The following is a 20,712-nucleotide window of genomic DNA, read 5'->3' on the forward strand; positions in this document are numbered from 1 at the left end:
GTGGTGGAATAAAACCTTAACATGTGAATGAACAGAAAAAATAAATACTCTGCACCACGTGGGTCAAAACAAATAAAAACAGGGTGCAAAAAGGGACCCCCCCCCCTCCAAAAAAAAAAAAAAAACAAAACCAAAAAAACAAAACATGACATCAACTGTCCTCTGCATCTTTAAGACACGCACATAGAGATCTTGCCGTGTACTGGCAATTTTAGCAGAATACTGTTGGAAAGTTTTTGTGGAAACCCTGAAGCCATGGAAAATCCTGAGACTTGTCTGTAAAAATAACTAACTCCACTGTTTATTCATTCTTTTGCTGCTTTTTGGCAATAAAATTGCAGTATCAAAGTGCAGTGCCTGTCTGATGCTTTACTGCCCAATGTGTTTACATCAGGAGAGGGGAGGAGCGGAGGAGAAAGTAGCATCGGCCAAAGTGCACCGAAGAGAGTTTATTTTGGCAATCATACAGGAATAGAACCAAGCTGGAAATTACACGAACGACATAATGAAAAAACAACAACAAAAAAACAAAAAAAACAAAAGGACACACGCACCGATAAATTACTTAAGACATTTTTAATAATAGTTCAGTGTAACAAACGACAACTGGGTGCATTGTTATATAGCCATACAGAAATCTCTGGGGAAAAAATTACATTAAAATAATCGTTTAAAATTTACATAGAAAACAATATCTTAAAAAAAAAAAAAAAAAAAGAAGAAAAAAAAGAAAAAGGACTTGTTGAGAAAAGGAAAAACTCAAATTTGCAAAAATATTCCAGTGACATCATTTACCTCCTCTAGTTTTCCCTTGCTCCTCACTTCAAAAACATTAGTTTTTCAGGGTGCATTACACACAAGCAATCTACAGGTGTGCACTTGAAGTCATAGGCAAAATATTGCAGACATTAAAACAGCAACAGTGTCAACCATTTAAATACAGCTACGACATATTTGTGCTTGAGATGAGGCGCAACAAAATATTTGTTATTCTCAGTGTTATTTGATAAAAAAATGATGCACCATCACTGGAAGCGCTCCAGTGCGTCATCTTATTTCCTTTTGTGTTTAATTATCATTTTGTCCAAAGACGGCACATTCTTATAGGAAGATGGAATAACGATACTGGTGATGTCATGAAGTTTTGGAGCTAAAAGGATTTTTCTCAGTCATCACTGCCATGAAGCACTGACCTTGAACCAGCAGGTTTATTCAAGAGTGTGCGAGGTGTGCCAGCGGTTTGTACATCCTGAGACTGACTAGGTATCACGTCTGGGGAGCGCGCTACAATAATGTGCTTGCATAGTAATAAATATTGCATGGAGCAGCTTGCATCATCTCACCAGATTCCTGTCAAATAGTACACCACAACATCATGGCAACATGTATGCTGATGGCTGAAAACAAATAGAAACGCAGCCAGACATTCAAAAACTACTGCTGCAGTTCAGTGGGCGGGAAACAAGCGTGCACGCATGCACGCACACGTATATCTCAGCAGTTTTTGGGCAGTTTTCCAGTATGCTTTATCTTCAGCAGAAAGACCAAAACGCTGTTCATGAAACCTAACATTTATGACAGCATGGTCGGTACCATACAGTAATTACAGATGGCAGTACATACAAACGTACAAGCACAAACACACATGTAGGAAACTGACTAAATATAGGCAGCTACTTCACACAGACTTTTTCATATACAAACACAGAGGCATGTGAACTGCTCAGGCTGGGTGTGCATGGAAACACCCTCTGAAAAAGCAATATTTGTTTTGGTTGGACTCTGTGGAAGAACATTTTTGCTGTCGACTATCTTGCCTTAGATTTTGTGTGAATAATCATGTTCATGTTTCATATAAATGATATGGGCACATATGGTAACAGACAAGTTTATATAATTAATCCCTCCCTTTAAGCACACGGACACCTGTGCGCTATGCCCTTTCTCGCTAAAGAACATGCTGAAATATAAACCCAGGTGATAACTGCTGTTGATGAGGTGTCAGGCAGGACCAGTGCAAACTGTGACCGTATTAAACACAGAAGTGAAATGATAAGACTGGATTTCTATCAGTTGGCACTTTGAATAATACAGTAAAATGATTACAAGCAGTAACATACGGAATAACAAATAATTACAAAGAAAATTGTTTCATCTCTTTAAAAACAGAAAACATCAACAAAAAACAAACAGCAAAGTGGTCTTGGCTGGAACATCCTGACAAGATGATGTAGGATGTGCCAAAATCCACACATTCTCAGTCTAAATCTGGGAATAACCAAAAAAAGAAGGGGAAGAAAGATAAAAGAAACAAAGTGGATCCTCCTGAGTAAGTCTTTGGAATGGCTAAAGATGTCCTTTGAGTGACAGGTGAACCGAGTGATGTAGAAATAAAGAGAAACAGAAAAAAAAACAAAAAAAAAACAAAAAAACAACATGAACACCTTATGTGCATGTGATGGAAAAAGCAATTCAATCTTTATGACAGTGTCAGAGTTCTCAAGGCTGGTGAAGACCATGCAGAGGTTGAAACTGAGGTGAGAGCCCCGCCCTTAAGTTCTGCATCTCTCTGTCGTCTCAAAAAACAATGTTATTTTAAAAGACTGTCCTTTTAAGACATTTATGGAAAAGAAAGCAGGCCTTTATTCAGTAAACTAATAGCAGATGATTATTGGCCCCTGGAATGCCTAAGAAAGATAAATCTGACTTTAGATAGACTGGCTGTATAGGTAAAAAAAAAAAAAAAAAGAAAAACTAAACAAAGAAAAAAAGAAAAACAAACTTCTACCTGGGTACCTAATTAGACCGAGAAGTCGCAGACTCAAGCAAGTCCTCTAATGACTCTGCTTCTTCTAGTTTTGGCTCCACTTTATCATCTGACTTTAACTTTTTTGCAGAAGGTTTACCCAATGAAGGCTTATCTTCCTGCATCAGCTCTTTGGCCAGAATGTTGGTCACCACATTTCCAGCTCGTCGGTGGTTGGCTGACAAGAACAAAGAAACAAAGACAACGCAACAAAGTCAGACATCATTTTTAATCATACCAAACCCATAAGAAACATCAGCGCATGCCATGAGGTGACATATCAAATAAATACTATGATGAAATCTGCAACCATTCTGCAATTCAAATATAATGGTTTAATTAGTTAACAAACCAGCCACTAAGATGCAAACGCATTCACAAGTATGTACCTATAATAACACACACACACACACACACACACACACACACACACACACACACACACACACACACACACACACACACACACACACGAGTAGTGGGGCTGTGCATGTATGTGGATTAGCGTCATATTTGGAGCAACTCACTTCTAATGTCAGATTACGCACAACGTGGTCTTAAGCAGTGAAAAAACTGGAGAAAGTGTAGAAATGCATGGAGGAAGGAAAAGCGGGATGATAAAATGCAGAAATGGAGAATGTGTGTGTAAAATGAGGAGGGGAGAGTAAAAAGGGGTAAGACACCATGAAAAGCGGGATGATTCATACTGTGGGAAGATTAAAGAGACAGGGATGAATGAAAATGAGACAGAAGAAGGAACTGAGTCAGATGAGGAAAAGCTGCAAGGGGAGGACTTGAAGTGACACAAATAGGAAGTTATGTATATATTATTTATATACATGAGGAATACTGGAAGCAGAGAGAAGAGATTAGATACACATGGACAGACAGAGAAACAGAACAAGCGTGACAGATCGTGCCCTGAGGATGCTTTCGTTTTTATTCTTCTACCTGCTTACCGTCTTTTCCTTTCCTCCTACACAGGCACCAGCAGCAGCCTGGCTTTCTCTCATTCCCTCAATCTATCCTTTAGCACTCCTCACTCTCATGTGTGGGAGGACAGCTGTGCAGCAGCAGCCATTTTGAATTATATAGGTCAGTGGGAGATTGTGTTTGCTGTTATTTTATGCTTGATGTTTATTCAGAAACTCCAATCCTCAAAAAACATCAGTAAATCCACACGTGAATGTCGAGGAGAAAAAAAATGCAGATTAATCCAGCACACCAACAGACACACACATGCAAATTAATCATGGTAGCACATACAACATATCGAGACTTGTATGGTTCTCACAGGAGTAGAACAAAAAGCACCACAAAAAACACACACAAAGTTACCAAGCAGGTCTCCAGAACTAGTTGTGACAAAGACAATTGAGTCTGGGGAGAAAGAGGAGAAGGAGTATTTGTAGATTTAGGCTTGTCTTCTTTGTGAGTCTCAGCTGGTCTGAGCAGCACACAGACAGCTAGTATATCAAATTATCACCTTACACCCTTTCCTATGAGAGATTACTCCCCTGTCATAAACACCGGTACATGGGTGCACTTTATCTTCTCCTCAGTGTACTTTCATACTTCCTCCGTCTCTATTTTTGTCCCTCACTTATAAACTTACTAATTAGAAATTATGCAAATGATCCAGAAACTCTGTGTGTGTGTGTGTGTGTGTGTGTGTGTGTGTGTGTGTGTGTGTGTGTGTGTGTGTGTGTGTGTGTGTGTGTGTGTGAGTGTGAGAGAGAGAGAGAGAGAGAGAGAGTATGTGTCCTGTGCTGAGCTTGTCCTAAAAATTCCAGCCTACAGAGAAAAGCCTCTTCAAAGGCTGTCAGACCTAGCTCCTTGCCTCTCTCATCCTCCTCCACTTCCCTCTTGAGAGAGAAAACAGAAGAGGAGGTGAGAAGAGGTGATACAAGTCAGGATGAGAAGGTTGTTACATTGGAAGCAGGATGAGAAAATATGAATGTAGACAGAAACCTACTGATTGAAGTATGGAGAAGAAACTCTGAAGGTAACTACATTTAAACATAGTTAACATGTGTGAACTAATATGTGTAAGAAGTGAATACATGAACAGACTGAAGTTTTAAAAAGAACATCAAAGTATTTTTTAAATATAACATAAACACAAGTAATAAAGGCTGGCAATCTACATGATATATTGAAATGTTTTCAATTATAACCCACACCTAATGAGTTTAGTGGGTATCCCTTTCTTCCCACTGAACACTGCTTAGAAGAACTTCTGATGCCACTCTGGTTTTACCCACAGCCAAAAGAAAATCAACACAATTATATAGATTTTTTTTTTTCTCAACCAGATTTCCATGATGGATGTTTTTCTTTATGAAATGGTCCAATATGGCATAACATGCAACTATTTCTGCCACATAAAGTAATAAAGATGTATAAAGCAAAAACAACAGATACATCTCGACACAGATTTGCATATTTAGGCAAAGTGAAAAGATCTTACTGTTTAAAGCTTTCAGATCCAAACTACACAAAGATATATTCAATTCTCCCTGACCAATCACATTCAACAAATGAAAAGCAAACAACTGATTTCATGTGTAAAGATTAATATTGTGAAAACAGCTGTTAGATATCTCATAGATCACTGGAAGGAGCTGTTTCAAGCCTGAGAGAAAACACGCAGCATTTTTTTGATCCTGAAACATATCAAAGAGCCTTCATACTTTTCAGAAATGCAACAGTTCTTCACCAAACGCCATTATAAACAAACAGGAAGTTTTCAGCATGTGTGTTGCATAAACATACTAGATCTGATATTGACTAAATGATCCATGTAACTGTTATGAGGGCTGGTTGTTACAACAGGAAATGAGATATCAGGACTTACACAAAGACTGTTTTGGGGTTTATTTACTGATGAGTGTGAGATTGAATTTGTGTGTTTGCACACAGGAGGTTGGTCAGTGGCACAAAAAGTATAGTGAAAGATCATCTGTAACAAATTACACTGCAGGAGTCTTTATAATGACTACCTGATTAACATAAGAATGCTTTGTTGTACAGTGCATACTGCTGCCTTTATGAGGGGAAAATAGAGAAACAGGAAGGAAAGTGATGAGAGGATTTGCAGACGGGCAAGTGTAGGACAGATGGAGAGGAGACTGTAACAAGAACTAGCTTAGCTCTTTTGTTAAGGTAAAAATCTCACCCTTATCTTTCATCACAGATTTAACTGCCCCACTATAATGAGTATGAAATCCATATGGCGGTATTACAAGGGAGCAGCCATCTTCACACCCTTTGTTGACTCTACAGAATCTTTAGAAAAACCACAGTCACAACACAACATGGTGCCACATATAGGATGATGGTGTGTTTGCAGATGCAGACTGGACCTCCATCAGTTTCTCCAACTTAGCAGGGACTTGTATCGCCCTCCTCAGGTTGCACTGTGTAACACAGCGCTGCTCTGCAATAAAGTACTGTGGGAAAAGTGACGTCATCTGACACCACTAGTGTCTGTGGGTTAAGTATTGATGCATAAGCTTGAATTTTAGGTCACTGTCAACTGGTGCATACTGGTGTCGTCGACCTTTATTGCCTCAGTGGGTATTAAGCAAGCATGTGACCTCACCAGTTTTCTAGTTATGGCTTGACATTGATATTGATGAGCACCCTCCCATTGTTCTAAATTGTCTCACTAGTATGAATGCGTGTGTGTTTGTGAACATCTGTGAAGGGGTATTTTTCTGTTTTAGTAGGAGTGGACCGTCTGCAGAGCTGGCGTGTGCCTCTATTGTTGCTAAGCCCTTTATGTCTGTCTCTCTGTTGTGATTGGTGCTTTGTCAGCTAGTTGCTACTATGATTGGTTGCTCTAGCAGGGGTCATGACCCAGCAGATGGGTTTCTTGTGTGTTCATAGACACGTCATTCCTCTACTTAAATGGCTCTGAACACAACGAAATTAGCCTGATGTATCCAAGCTGTCTATGTTTCTGCAAAGTAACAGACAGACGCAAAGCTAACAATCTAAAGCTCAAACCAAAACACTGATAGTGCTGGATGCAAGTCTGTCTGTCTTCTGGAATGAAATTTGCCAGTTTGAGTGCATGTATGGGTATGCAAACATCCATGTGTGCCTTTGTTGGCATGCGAGCATCTGGTGTGTGTGTGTGTGTGTGTGTGTGTGTGTGTGTGTGTGTGTGTGTGTGTGTGTGTGTGTGTGTGTGTGTGTGTGTGTGTGTGTGTGTGTTTAAGAAGGGGGTAGACAGACGGAGGGCAGACAGCTGAGGATCCCCCATACAGTCTGCTCATTCGACGCAGCCAACACTCCCACATGGACAAAGTGAGCTGAGGTGCAGGTCAAAGGTGAGGAGTTTTATAGCTTCCACAGCCTCGTGGCTACCCATTCAGTCACGCTGTGAAAAAAATGAGCGTGACAACACACTCAATACGTCCCCTTAGTAATCTTTTAAAACTGAGTTCGTGACGTCTACAGTTGCAGCAGCTGTAAGGGTAGGAAACAAAGAGGAGAGAAGGGAGGAAGGTCTCCACAATAGCAATCAATCAACAGCTCCACAGACAAAAACAGTAAACAAAAATAACATTTGAGGCTGTTGTATTTCAACTAAATATTTTTATACAAGTATAACTCTTTGTTCTCTGTGTGTGTGTGTGTGTGTGTGTGTGTGTGTGTGTGTGTGTGTGTGTGTGTGTGTGTGTGTAAGAAGGCTATAAAAGCTTAGTGTTGTTACACAGGTTATATATCATTTTACAATAGGATATCACTTGTATATATGAATTGCAAAGAGTGTGTGGTGTTGTTGCCACATTTTCAACTATGATCTATAAACAACACCTCTGGTGTAACGAGACAGTCTTAAATGTACTTCTCACAAAACCCAAACATTTTTCTCTATTATCTGCCAATAAATGCAAAACAGATAAATACCTTCAGTAAGCTGGCTGTAGGGTTTCTACACTGCTATGTTGAAATTCTTTCTGTACCTGCAACAGTAATGACTGAAACTGAACCAATAATGTTGGACTGGGAGCAGTTACTTTTATTCAAGAGGAAAGATGGAAGTCTAGACATGAGTATAGATAAGTAAATATCATTAGACTACAGTGGCTTGTGTTATGACTCTAAACAAGCCTGAATGACTTACAGCCCCATTACATATTTTATTTTGTTTAATGAAGAGCAATCAATGCACCATCTTAAGTCTATCTGCAGATGAGGGCTACATTTGTCAAGAAGAATATAATGCATATATAAAACAATATAAACAAACAGTAAAAACTTCAGTATTAGTAGCATATTTAGACTGAAAGTGAGTAGACACATACATGTATACTGTCTTATTTATTGTGGTTTTGATTATCACTTTTCAGTGTTAAGCTAATCAAGTTTGCTCTGCCTCAGTTCCCGTTTCTCATTCAACAAAATTATGAAATCAGGGTGTGTTGCAGCAGGAACTCCTTTTTAGGGTTTTAATGTTAGGTTATAAAATATAGTCACAATGAAACCCAAGAGAAAATACTTTTAAGGGCATTAATGATTGGACCCATTTCATAACATCCGATCTGTAATAACACTATTTGTGCTTTAACTGCGAGGAAAAGAAAATACTTGGAGGCAAAACCTGCAACCAAGTGCCCCACCTACTGGTATTTGTTAATAAATGTCAAAACAAGAAAGGATGGGGGATTTGAGAAACTCAATGATGCCACTTTTATGAGTCTTTACAGTTTAGATGCATCTACCTCACATTATCTCCCTGTGATAAGATTATGAATAACCTTTTCACAGAACTGCGTTTCCTTAGTGATGTGTTACTACATAACAGAGACAGAAAAAAATGTACTTGTACTCTGACTTGTATTTATGTTTTTTCAATTTACCCTGTGTGCAACATTTTTTAAACACATATGATATTATACATAACATCTGTGAAGGGGTTATACATACATACAATATTTTTTCCCTGCTCTGTAAGGCTGCCTGTGGCTTCACTGGTGCCAGATGTGTTGAGCCAGAGTCAGGATGTGCCTCCTACTTCAGCTTTACTAAATTAAGACTTATGACTTCCATACACTTCCTGCTGTGTAGGTGAAAGACTCAAGGCTCTTCCTGGCATTAAGAAGCAAAGTGGGCATAGTGGAAAGGACAAACCTTTGAATACCAGTCAGGAAAAACTCCTAACAAGGATAAGAATGCCACCAAAAAACAAAAAACAAAAAAACAGCACTGCTTCACACCCTCCACATTCTCCATGGAAAAGCCTGAACTTTGGCAGAACAAAAACAGAAATGACACCATGGGGTAAGAGAGGAGACAGGGGGGAGGGACTAAGCAGAGATGTGATACATCGAGCCACTTATATTTTCCGACAATCTCCTACCACAGAAGTATGTGCAGGGAGGAAAGCTCTTTCCCTCCCTTTCTTTCACATACACATGTTCAGGTATTTCCTGTTGGGAGTGTGAGGTGGCCCAACAGCATTATGGATGACTGAGTCCTCAAGTGGGCCCCATTCTTTCTTCCCTGCTCCTGCTTCTCCCTTCATTTTAATTTTCACTGCTATCTCAGCCAGTTTAGTGGTGATGAGCCTGAGCTATTTGTTACTTTATTTGTTTTTCTGCTTTTTTCCCCCTTTTAGTCTGAAAATTACATCTGAGAGGTAACTGAAATGTGGAAAAGAGAGAGAGTAACAACAGATAAAAAAAAAAAGGGACAAATACCTATAACTGTATTTATTTGAAAAAGCTATTCTCATTGTAAGTAAGACTTGAGATATTCCTTTAAAGTCAGGGAGGCTGGATCTGCCTGACTTCAGATCTTTTTTCCCTGGCAGTCCAATTTAGCACTCTGGTGACATGGAACAGTCACAAAACAGTCACAAAATGTAGGATTTCTACAAGGAACAGCTCAGCCCCAAGGATGTTTATCCGTTCTACTTTTCACAAACAAAATGTCTGGAGGAAATTAAAGAATGTTTTGGTTTAACATACACTGAAGGTCCACCAGTTTTTATAGATGGAAGTGGGGTCCAAAAAGAACCCAAAAGTTTTCAAAGATTATCAATTCTGAGTCCAAAATAAAGAATTGAAAGAGTTGTATAAAAAAAACAAAAAACAACAGATTAGTAGGAAGAGAAAAGAGCAGGGACTACCTTCTGGGTCTTAGTGCAATTCAGGACCAGTGCGCTTCACATCTGGCTTCTATTGTGAAAGGGATCGGGTTGCACAAACTCTTCCACAACTCTGCTTATGTGCGAAAACTGAACCCACACAAGAGTGCGTGTGAACACACACACACACACACACACACACACACACACGGTCTCTCTAGAGTTTTCTCTTTCTTAGCTAATGGGCAGCGGGACACTTTCCCACTCACAACCAGGAATCATGTTACAAAGTTACTATACTAACAATTCCTGCTGCCTCACTTTCATTTGCATGATCTTACTAGGCCATACAAGCCACAGAATGGCAAACAAAATAGGAAAGTGGGAGAAAGTACTTCAATGTCTAATAAGTCAATGAAATTGAGAGCACCAAGGCTATAATAATGTAAACTTTTACATTTTCTCTTTTAGTGTAAAATTGTAAAACTATTGGTATTTTGTAACGACTATGTGGGTCCAACTCTGCTCATAAATCCTTTGGTGTAAATGGAGTTTAATCTCAAAATGACAAAGAGCAAAACATATCTTGACTTGAAGTTGCTAAAGGCACCTGTGTCCTCATACTTTTGCCGACAATAACTTACCACAACTTTTGTATTGCCCACTCACGTCAACAAACTTTCTGCCTACGGGCTGGTTTCATCCCCCTCCTACAGTCATTATTTATCATATTTTCCTACTCCACCACCACACCCTCAGCAGTTGTTTCTCCCTTAAGTATCCTACTGTCCACACCCACCCTTGGCACTCTCCCTCTTCTTTTATTGTTGTGCCAGCCTCTGATTGCACTGGCTTTGCCCCTATAACCATGGTGAAAGATTACCACAACTCAGCCTGTGAGCAGAGCAACAGATGGAACAAAGGCAAAGGAACATAAACAAATCTGTTGTTGTGTTGAGAGAAGATTGGAGACAGAATGGAAAGTGAGATAGAATAAATGAGTCTTATATATCTGTGGAAGTAAACTGAAATCTGTAAAGCAAGTAACGCATGAAACGTGGAAACATATGCATATTTTGTGAAGATTTAATGATTTGCTTGTGTGTGAGTACCTGCTTGACGTGGTCCTCTCTTTCTCCTGAAAGCAGCACCGGACTGCAGCGCCTCCAACAGGCCATCCATGATACCAGTTTCATCATCCTCTGTAAACACCATCAAAAAACATAATCAGTAATAAATCAAGAAACGATAGATCAGTATTAATACGTAATGAAGCACTTTTAGAGAGAGAGAGAGAGAGAGCCACGTGGCTATTTTGTTAAATTAGCTACATTAACCCAGATAAGCAGTGACCTACTTCAGCTACTTCCACAGCTAGGGGCTACACTATGCATTTTCAGGGAGACTGCTTCAGATATACACAAGCCCACACTTATTGGAAAAACAGCCGCTGAAACCAAATCCACATAAACAGAATGAATGCATAATTGTGGCTTCCAGTTAAACTGGTACAAACTGGAAATTAACCTTTTATCTGTATAAGTTTACAGGTACAGCTTACATGGGTGGTCTCTTTTGTTTACAGCTACATTTTCAACAGAGCTTCAGTGTCAGGTGGCAATAAATAAAAGAAGGTGGGTTAAACCAGGCAGGATGCCCAATCTCAAAGCAACATGTGAGAGTACTACTTTGACTATTTTGTGGGCAACATTCAGTGGCATGGCTCAGCACTCACGCAGATGGCTTTAATTATTTTTGTTTGAACCTGAATGGAGACAGAGGGGTCTGGGGAAGGGCCAGCGGGGTTGGGGGTTAAAGGTTTATGCTGTCTCTCTGTTTGTTCCCCAACCCCCACATCCAAACACAGCACACAGCTCTGCTCACACGCACAATATTTAATCCTGCAGTAAGCCATGAAGCAGATGGCCTATGGTCTCGCCTGTTACGTCAGAGAAAGTCTCTCTTACACACATCCCAAGACTACCGTGGCTCATATACACCCCTTAATGTCCATGTCCTAGAACTGCACACTGGGATCAAAATCAGAGATTTTTCTTCTTCAAGGGAAACACATCTGGCAAATTTCCGCTTGCGTCAATCACATGGCTGGCTTAAAACATGCTTGCAAGCACACAAACACACAACTGTGTTTTGGAACACTGCATTGAAGGCACTGAAGGACCAAACAATGACCTAGCTGTGTATAAAACATTACTGAACTAATGAAGATTCAGCTTACAGGCCTAGGGGCCTGTGCTCTCAATAGTATTGAGCAACACTATTAAATCAAAAAGCAGTTTTACAAGTTTACTTTGTTAGCAATAAGTGACATAAAGGGGAAACACAAGACACTGGTTTTCATTGGTACTGAATGGTACTTGAAAGTCAATTAACTAATTATCATACATTGAAATAAGCCTAAAAAATATAAGATTCAATAATACTACTGACCATAAAAAGCAGAAGGAATACACACATATTTAGTGCTTGACACAAACAGTAAGTTACTGACTAAAGCATGTAAGAACATAAGATGGATTAATTAGGGCAATGGCATTAGACTGTGAGCTCTTAAAGATGTCTCTTTCGATCCGATTTGCAATAAATGCGCGCACGCTCTGACACGTCTCACATCTCTCTCCCACACACACACGCACACACACACACACAGCTCCGTCACCACAGCATATAATCTTGTGTAGATCAATAGCACCCCTAATGGATGTTCACACATCAACAAATGAAAATAGAATTGGAAAAATTTAGCTGTTGATGATGACAAACGTGCAGATGACAGCATGATAAAGAAAATCAGTGAGTGGAGAGATCTTTTTTCTAATGTTTTTCTAATGTGCCATGAATCTCTCCATTTTTCACAGTCACCTGCAGTGAAGACATCAGGCAACTCAGGCTTATCCTGTCTCATCCCCTCTTGTGGCTTGCGCCTTTCTCTTCTAACCCCCTTTTCAAAGAGACAACTGCAGTCTAATCCCCACCAGAGCATCTGCTGCCCTACTATCCTCCTTCCTCTACCCTCCCCCACACTACTGTTTCCTCACTTGCTCTCTGTGTGGAGCACGGGCACTCCCAGTGGTAGTTCCCATACAAGCATCTATGTGAGGATAAACCAGACATGCAAACACCCTTTGCCACATAGATAAAAAAAAAAAAATGGTCTCAGGTATTCTTTTACAGACTGTACTGACACCTAGCTGTAGAAATAAGGAATAGTAGCAGCAAGCTTTGGTGTATAGCCAAAGATGGCCTAGGGATAGTAGTAGACTGTTTTTAACAGATAAAATTAGAGCAAAAAGCTAAAAAGCTTGGAATGTCAAGTACTGGGTGTGGCAACAAAATACTCTGCCAGTTTAGTATACTGACCCCTGTATTTATATTTGCTATGCGAGTCAGAAAAGGCAAGTCAAAGCACTTAATGAGTCAATTATAAAAACGACAACATGTAATGATTTCCAAAGAATCTCAACATGATTTATACACAGTAACTAGCATCACATGCTTAGAATATGTGCAAACTGAGACTCCACTAAGTCTGACTCACATGGGAATGGCAAGGCCACAAACTGCAAACACACACTGACCTTCCAGGGTTTAACCAACAACTGGTATTATATGTTTACAGAGACAGAAAGTCAAAGGAACATTCAGAGAATTCATGAGATAGTAAGGGTATGCAAGTAGATTCGTGAGAGACAGAAAAAAGGGAACCAGGAACATGTCAGCGTGTGAAAGCACAGCTGCTGAAAACAGCCATTGTATAGCAGCCAGTATGAGGGTTATAAACAAATACAGAACAAAGACCAGGTGGGTGGGTGTGCCAAATTTGTGTGTGGTTAAATTCAAATAGGCGGTGTAGAAGGACTCCAGGCTACAGGACAGTCAAATATTCCACCTGTATGTAAATGATCCCTGTCCACTAAATGTGTGAACAGAGACACTAATCTTTGAGGCACTATTATGTTCCATGTGTGCACGTCTCGAGAGGCTGAACATGAAACTTTACTTTCTATTATATATATCTTCCATACTTTAAACACTGAGGCAAAATTTTCTAAATGGAGTCTTGGTGGCTTGAACTGCCCTTTAAATGAACTGCATACAAAAGGAGAGCTAAAGGGGAAAACCTGGCAGTGGTAAAATAAAAGCAAGAAGGGGAGAAGAGAAAAGAAGCCAGCTGGAACATGCACTACTAGAATAAAGCCCAGAAAGACTTTTTGTAAGAGTTTGAAAAGCAGACACACACACACACATATATTTTGGCCACCATAATGTTTCTTCAACACATGGGCAAAGCAAAACAAAAAACATTCACAACAAAATGACATAGTCATTTGTAACACACACACACACACACACACACACACACACACACACACACACACACACACACACACACTTTAGAGTACCAAGGCACATTTCTACAGTGAAAAAGCAGGGGCTCTGCAGAACATAAGTGGAGCCAGAGAGAGGAGGAATGCACTGAAAGTAGGTCACAGACTGAGAGAAGGGGGGAAAAGTCTGTGTATACATATGCGTCTCCAAGGCAGGATTTGAGTGCTTACTGTGTAGACAGGGACGAGAGAGTCAGAATGCATGTGTTTGTTAAAGGGAACAATAATGCTACCAGCAATTTTTAAAGTGTAAAAGCATTACCAGAAGAGTGGAAACATGTTTTTTCCTGATAAGGAGAGTTGGGAGCTATTTCTGTATTCTTTTGGGGGGTGGAAAATTTCATGATTACTGGAGGAGTGAAAAGAGGTCAGGCACTTCAATGCTGTCCTCAGTTTATGTGAAGCATCATTGTTTCTTGTTTACTTTAAAACAGGTCATCAACATTAGATTAACTTTGGTCAATAAATGGGCTGCTCTTACACACACACACACACACACACACACACACACACACACACACACACACACACACACAAGATGTGTGGACTCGGACTGCCCCCAACAGGAATCTGAGGGAAATGCAAAGGAAGAGACGTGGCAAGTGTCTCTCCAGTTCATTGACATGCACATAAATATATATTATGCAGCAAAGGTGACCTGCGTTGATGTCAGGGAGCTGGTTCTTCTTGAGTTTCTCCTCTTTTTCCTTTTCTGCTTTCTCTCTCGCCAGCTTGGCCCTCTTGATCTTCTCTTCAGCCTCCTTTCTTTTCTGATTCTCCTTCACTGCTTGCTGTTAGGGAAAGAAGTAGAAAATATATTAAGTTCTAGCTACATAAATTCAACACAGAAATCGTTTAAGAATATCTTACATACATTGAAAGAGTGAAAGTGAATAAAGCAACCCATGTATGATGGATATGATGAATGAAGTTTTGTACACAAAACTTCAAAACCAGTACTGGCCATTATTCTTTATGACTGGCAGACAAGTTATCTAAGGTGGAGCCCTCCCAAATGTTTAAACAGATAATATAATGGAGTGACTCATTATTTTGTCAACACAGTCAGATGTACAGTCAATCCTTTTGATATTTGCCTTTGATGCATTACATTATTTGCAACTGAACTTGTGTTTAATTTTGTTCGTAACACACACATTCATTTCGTAGGTTGGTAAAAAAAGACTGAAAACCATAACAACCTTGTTTTTACTTCCTTACTCGTTTAGACTTACACATACACACCTGGAACATGTTTTTGAAGTTGTTGAGATCCCCAAATAATTCCTCGACAGAGATCTTTTTCGGGTCAAAGACAAAATAGTCTCCCAGATCACTGTATTGCTTTTCCATATTCTTGTGCATCAGATCTAGTTTCTCATACTGTTCTTGGGCATGGCTCACAAAGCTGTAAATACATTGTGTTAAGGTACACAGGAGTGTCATTCAAACACAAGAAAACACAAAAAGCACTGTCATCACGACATGACATTTCCATTGATTTCTTTTTTTAAAAAACAAAAAAACAAAACTCATTGACTAAATGAGGCCAACTGAGCAATTCTATTTAATAGCTGAATAGAAAGGATATCGACATCTTCTCCGCGAACAGGTCCTTATCATTTTGTGGAGGAGGAAAGGTTTCCAAATCTTTCTGCAGGCTCTTGATCTGACGGCCCATCATTTCTAGGTTCTTCTGAACTGTCTCTGCAGAAACTGCCATGGACAAGGAAAATGTTGTCATTGCTAAGCACCCACAGATGAAGCTTGTCATATTGGTATTGACTTGAAGTGACTGATACAGTGAATAAGAGCATTAAATAGATCTCAGGTATGATGTGCTATTTGCTGAAACAATATAAGCACACTTTATTTAAAGATCTGCTAAAATAATATGTATAATATGGGTTACATGTCCCACGCACCTCTGCTGGCCTTTTCGACATGAATGAGCTCATCTGCAAAGCTCATGACATCAGGATACTGCTCCTGGCACACGTCAGCAAGGAAATGGAGCAGTGTCTGTTTCAGATCAGCTGATTTTGTGTCACGAAGCTAATTAGAAGAAAGAGGTATTTTAAAAAAGGACACAATGTCAACATAGGTGTGAGTAGTTTCTAATCCTGAATGTACATTTTGACTGGACTTTTATTGCCCAGTTTCTATTATTAAAACATGTGATAAAAGTACAACTATAAGTACAGTATAGTGTTTATACACTCAGTGTAGCAATATTTAAAGATGAAGAATTTACTATCTCAAGTCTTTATGCTAGTAATAGCGGTATATATCCTGTACCTGAAGCCATGATGACGAAGCCGAAGAAGAGCCAAACAAGACAAAACAACAACAACAAAAAAGTCAGTATTTCTCCAGTTACATACAGGATTTTCAGTAGATTCATTCAGTTTTTATTGTGGGTGTGTGTCATATGATCCCCCTTCACTTCACCTTGCACAGGTATGATATGGAGAAGCCGAATGCTGCTCCATTGCGAGAGCCAGAATTCATATAATTCCCAACAAGGAGGATGATCTGCAGCAACCTGGCGAATGTATCACTTTTCCTAAGCTCTTCACAAGCTGCTGTCACAGACACCACATCCGGCTTGATGTTGTTCAGCTGTTCCTCAAACTGCAGCTTGAACAAGATGGCCTGAAGCCGTGGCATCAACCGCTTCACACTGGACATCTGGAAAAACAAGAGAGGGGCATACGAGACCATTCCCTGTTTGTTGCTACAGTGAGTGTGTGTGTGTCTGCACGTGTCTGAGAGCATGCAATTATGGGTAAGTGCAGTGAGTTCATCCATTACCGAAATCTACAGTTGAACAAAGCCCCTTTGTTTAACAGCATGAGGACATTCTGTGTGTCTAATTTACTGACAAACCATCTTAGAAAACGAACCATCTCAACACTTTCTACAACTCATACTGACACCACAACAAGTTTGTGGTTAGTCAGCTTCAAGTCAGCTGACAATTTAACAATAACCATCTTATCAAAGAGAAGTGTCTATTTTTTCCCTGTGCTTTCATTTGCACATGTATATGCAAGTTTCCTTACCACTACTCCAAACTGTTCAGACTCAGCCAAGTCATCGTATTCATCCTTCATATCTGCCAGGACACCCAGCTGGTCTGGTCCTGGCAGTTGCTTGATCAGGTTCTAAGTGACAATGAGAGAAATGTATACTGGAAGACACATGAAGAAGCTTGAAAAAGTTGGATTTTTATTTACTATGTCATAAGGATCTTAATATGCCTTCAGGGTAACTGAAAGCCTTATAAAGTTAAATAAAAATGTCATTTTGCTGAAAATCAACAAAACAGGCACTCTGAAATAAAAGTGTAGATGAAGCACACACCATCATCCAGTTCATTTTTTCACTTATCAGTCTACAGACAGTCAAACACATTAAACCTATAAATCTAGTATGAGAGGTAACACATAGGAATAAAGGAAAGAGAAAATCCTTTTTATCAAATAACTATATTTTATTTTATAATACAAATGAACAGATTCATAACAACACTCAGTCAATACCTGAACCATGGACTCTGTGAGGACCTTCTCATTAACCTGCAGGATGGCATTCTTGATCTCCTCATAAGGGATACGGAACGATCCCAGAAAAATAGCTTCATGAGAAAAACACAAGAAGCATGACTTACTTAATTATGCCCCATTTTATACATAAAAAGCATGGTCATGAATATAGTGGTATCAGGATAGTGGACTTACAGAGATTCTGTGAAGACTTTGAGTCAAGAATCTTCAGCTCTTTCACCTTCTTCTTCTGCACCTGTTTCTTTTCATCCCCACCATCCTGCTCCTTTTTAGCTGTAGATATGGACAGAGACAAGGAAAACTTTATATTCCCTTACGGCAAGCAAAAAGAGGAGCCTTTGTAACAAAATTTTCTTGTCATCTTTCATAATTTTAAATGACTTGTACCCTTAAACGGAAATAACACGGGGGGGGGGGGGGGGGGGGGGGTAGTGACATTAGTGGGATAAAAGACAAAGTGGATTTGATTGATGGACAGAAGGCACATGTGATGGCTATAAAAACTGACAGACTTGGCACAGCTTTTACTTTTTTCATTTTCTCCAAACTGTATGGTGTCATGGAGGTGTCAGGAATATCACATCAGTGGTTTGGGGTACAACTGAACTAACATGAAATGGCTGCAGCACCAGGGGAAACATGTCCCTGGAGCATGTGGGCCTTTTAAATATGGTCAGACAGTTGTTCGCTGTAAGGCATTTGAAGTTTGGATTCACCACGCTGCACATAGACACACCCACCTATTGCACACACTCACACTCAGAGGCATTTTTCATTAACTTCTTTTGACAAGGTCAGGATTGTGACTGTAAGGATGTGTCAGAGTGTGGGGGAGGATGTGAACTAGATTAGAATGAGGAGTGAATGATGAACACGGGTTTGACCACATAGCAGCCCACTCTACACATAGCCAGGCACATTAGGGTCAGCAGAGATCCAGATGTCACAACTGTTGTTTCCATCAATATCTAACCATTTGTACTTGATATTTATAAGCTACTTGTATCTCATTATATTGTTTAAATGAATTTTCAGTTGTGGGTCAGAAAAAGAGTTGAAGTAAATTTGGGATAGATTTTTGATATTTTATCGAAAGACAAATCAAGAGCTGTGCATAGAGCCAGACCAATAAAATCACCTGACTCTGTATCAATCATCTATAGTTATGGTCTTATAAATGTGTTATCATCAGAGTTTTTCCATCAATGTTGCTTTAAATTTGGTATGCACATTGCAGAACCATCAGCTGCATATACCAGATGATACATTACAAAACTTGCTGGTTTGCAGGGACTCACATTTTGTTTTGCCGACTAGTCCATAAAATACATGGTTTTCCCTTCTGCTGCATGCTGGTCTATAACCCTGAGTGTATCTTTTCCAACTAAATCACAATTTATCAGCCTGTCTATAGCTGCATCCTTGCCTCATCTTTATAAAGCTGAGATACAAGAACTCCACACATATACAAAAAGAAGCTACTGCAAAAAGTCAACAATGGTGCCGGCAAAAACCTTTCATCATCAGCAGACTACCTGCTTCAACTGCCTAAAGATGACCTGATGCAGTGACATCAAAAGTTATGGTTTTAATGTCACAGAGAAGGCAAGTAGAAGGGCAAAAACAGAAATAGAAATGCGGATACAGACCGACCCTTATGTGTGCTTAATTATCAGTGTTAGTAAAATCTATTTTCAGTTCCATTCAGTTACCTACCCCTACTGTATAAGCAGTAATTTCTTAATTTCCTCAGTGATTCCACTGTATCATACTCGAGTGTTTACCTTCAAGTGCAGTTTATTAGAAAAGCAAAAGATGATTTTGGTCAAACAGCGGCACTGTAATCTATTCTCCGCATAGACAACGGCGACAACAACAGCTTCACAGTTCTTTCCTTCATCTGTCCACTCATCAATATGTCCAGTCAAACAGTGCTTTGTCTCGATGTGAGACACCTATCAGCCAAGCAGGCTGTTAATGAGCCAGGCTCCTAATGAGCTCCTCGTCTCTCAGTTTAGCCATTCATTCAGGACACACAGATATACACAGAACAGTCAATTCAGTTGACTGCAGCCTTAAAAAGGCCCATTGTTTCTGTCAGTATTAGCTTCAGCTTTATGAAACTCCCTACTGATGGTCAACCACCATTTATATCTTAGGCTTTGACTTTGTATGTTTGTTTATGTGTGTTGTCATATAGTTTGCATTATATCAGTATATTCAGTTGTGTGTTTCACCACCAGCAGTACTACTGCATGTTCAGTGTTTCATTACTAGTCCCTGCTGAGGCCAGGAAACCAAAGCAGGAAGCCAGGAATCACAGACACACACAGGATAGGAAAATCCATCAGGACATCTGAGCGGAAATGACTGTCTTGCACAAACACAAAGAGAAAGTCACAGCTGAAATGTTATAAAGAAAGGAAGTTGCAAGCTTACACAAATAAACATCATCAGAGAGACACAAACAAGGAAACAGACAGTCACAGGAAATAATTCAAGATATGCCATCTAAAAATGGAAGAAATTAAGTTAATGCTTAAAGCACAACATCAAATCCCTGAGATCCTTACACATGCAAATACTGATATGGTGACCTGTACAATAGACACTCGTATATAGATATACTACAAAGAAGATTAATCTGGATAGTAATCTAAACAGCTCAGTTTGGAAAAAGACGAGTGATCTGGTAGCAGCATCATGTCACGAGGTCAGTGTGTGTGTGTGTGTGTGTGTGTGTGTGTGTGTGTGTGTGTGTGTGTGTGTGTGTGTGTGTCTGTCTGTCTTTGGGAGCAGCAGAGACCCAGTGAGGGAGCATGTGTC

At 39.7% G+C, this 20,712-nt stretch overlaps 1 protein-coding gene across 3 annotated transcripts in view; it reads right to left on the reverse strand.

Moving 5' to 3' along the window:
• The window catches only part of LOC147338049 (protein diaphanous homolog 1-like), a 34,043-nt gene extending 15,850 nt beyond the window's left edge, over positions 1-18,193 (reverse strand). The window contains exons 1-11 of one of the 3 annotated variants that reach the window (XM_086314724.1): positions 18,061-18,193; positions 17,863-17,957; positions 17,383-17,484; positions 16,769-17,008; positions 16,243-16,372; positions 15,908-16,033; positions 15,563-15,726; positions 14,976-15,108; positions 11,021-11,110; positions 4,145-4,186; positions 562-2,984 (exon numbers count right to left, since the gene is read on the reverse strand). In XM_086314724.1, the coding sequence (XP_086170850.1) occupies positions 2,797-2,984; positions 4,145-4,186; positions 11,021-11,110; positions 14,976-15,108; positions 15,563-15,726; positions 15,908-16,033; positions 16,243-16,372; positions 16,769-17,008; positions 17,383-17,484; positions 17,863-17,871 (1,224 nt within the window). In that variant the 5' untranslated portion in view covers positions 17,872-17,957; positions 18,061-18,193 and the 3' untranslated portion in view covers positions 562-2,796. Of the gene's footprint in view, positions 1-561; positions 2,985-4,144; positions 4,187-11,020; positions 11,111-14,975; positions 15,109-15,562; positions 15,727-15,907; positions 16,034-16,242; positions 16,373-16,768; positions 17,009-17,382; positions 17,485-17,862; positions 17,958-18,060 lie in introns of those variants that run through there. The other 2 variants (XM_086314732.1, XR_015131865.1) reach the window with 2 other exon arrangements.
• Between the last annotated feature and the right edge of the window lie 2,519 nt (positions 18,194-20,712).

The sequence above is a fragment of the Aulonocara sp. 'chitande type north' Nkhata Bay genome, linkage group LG2 (genome assembly GCF_057382095.1).
Source record: "Aulonocara sp. 'chitande type north' Nkhata Bay isolate Kocher_YH1m ecotype deep benthic linkage group LG2, A_spYH_male_GT1.1, whole genome shotgun sequence".
Classification (NCBI taxonomy): Eukaryota; Metazoa; Chordata; class Actinopteri; order Cichliformes; family Cichlidae; genus Aulonocara; species Aulonocara sp. 'chitande type north' Nkhata Bay.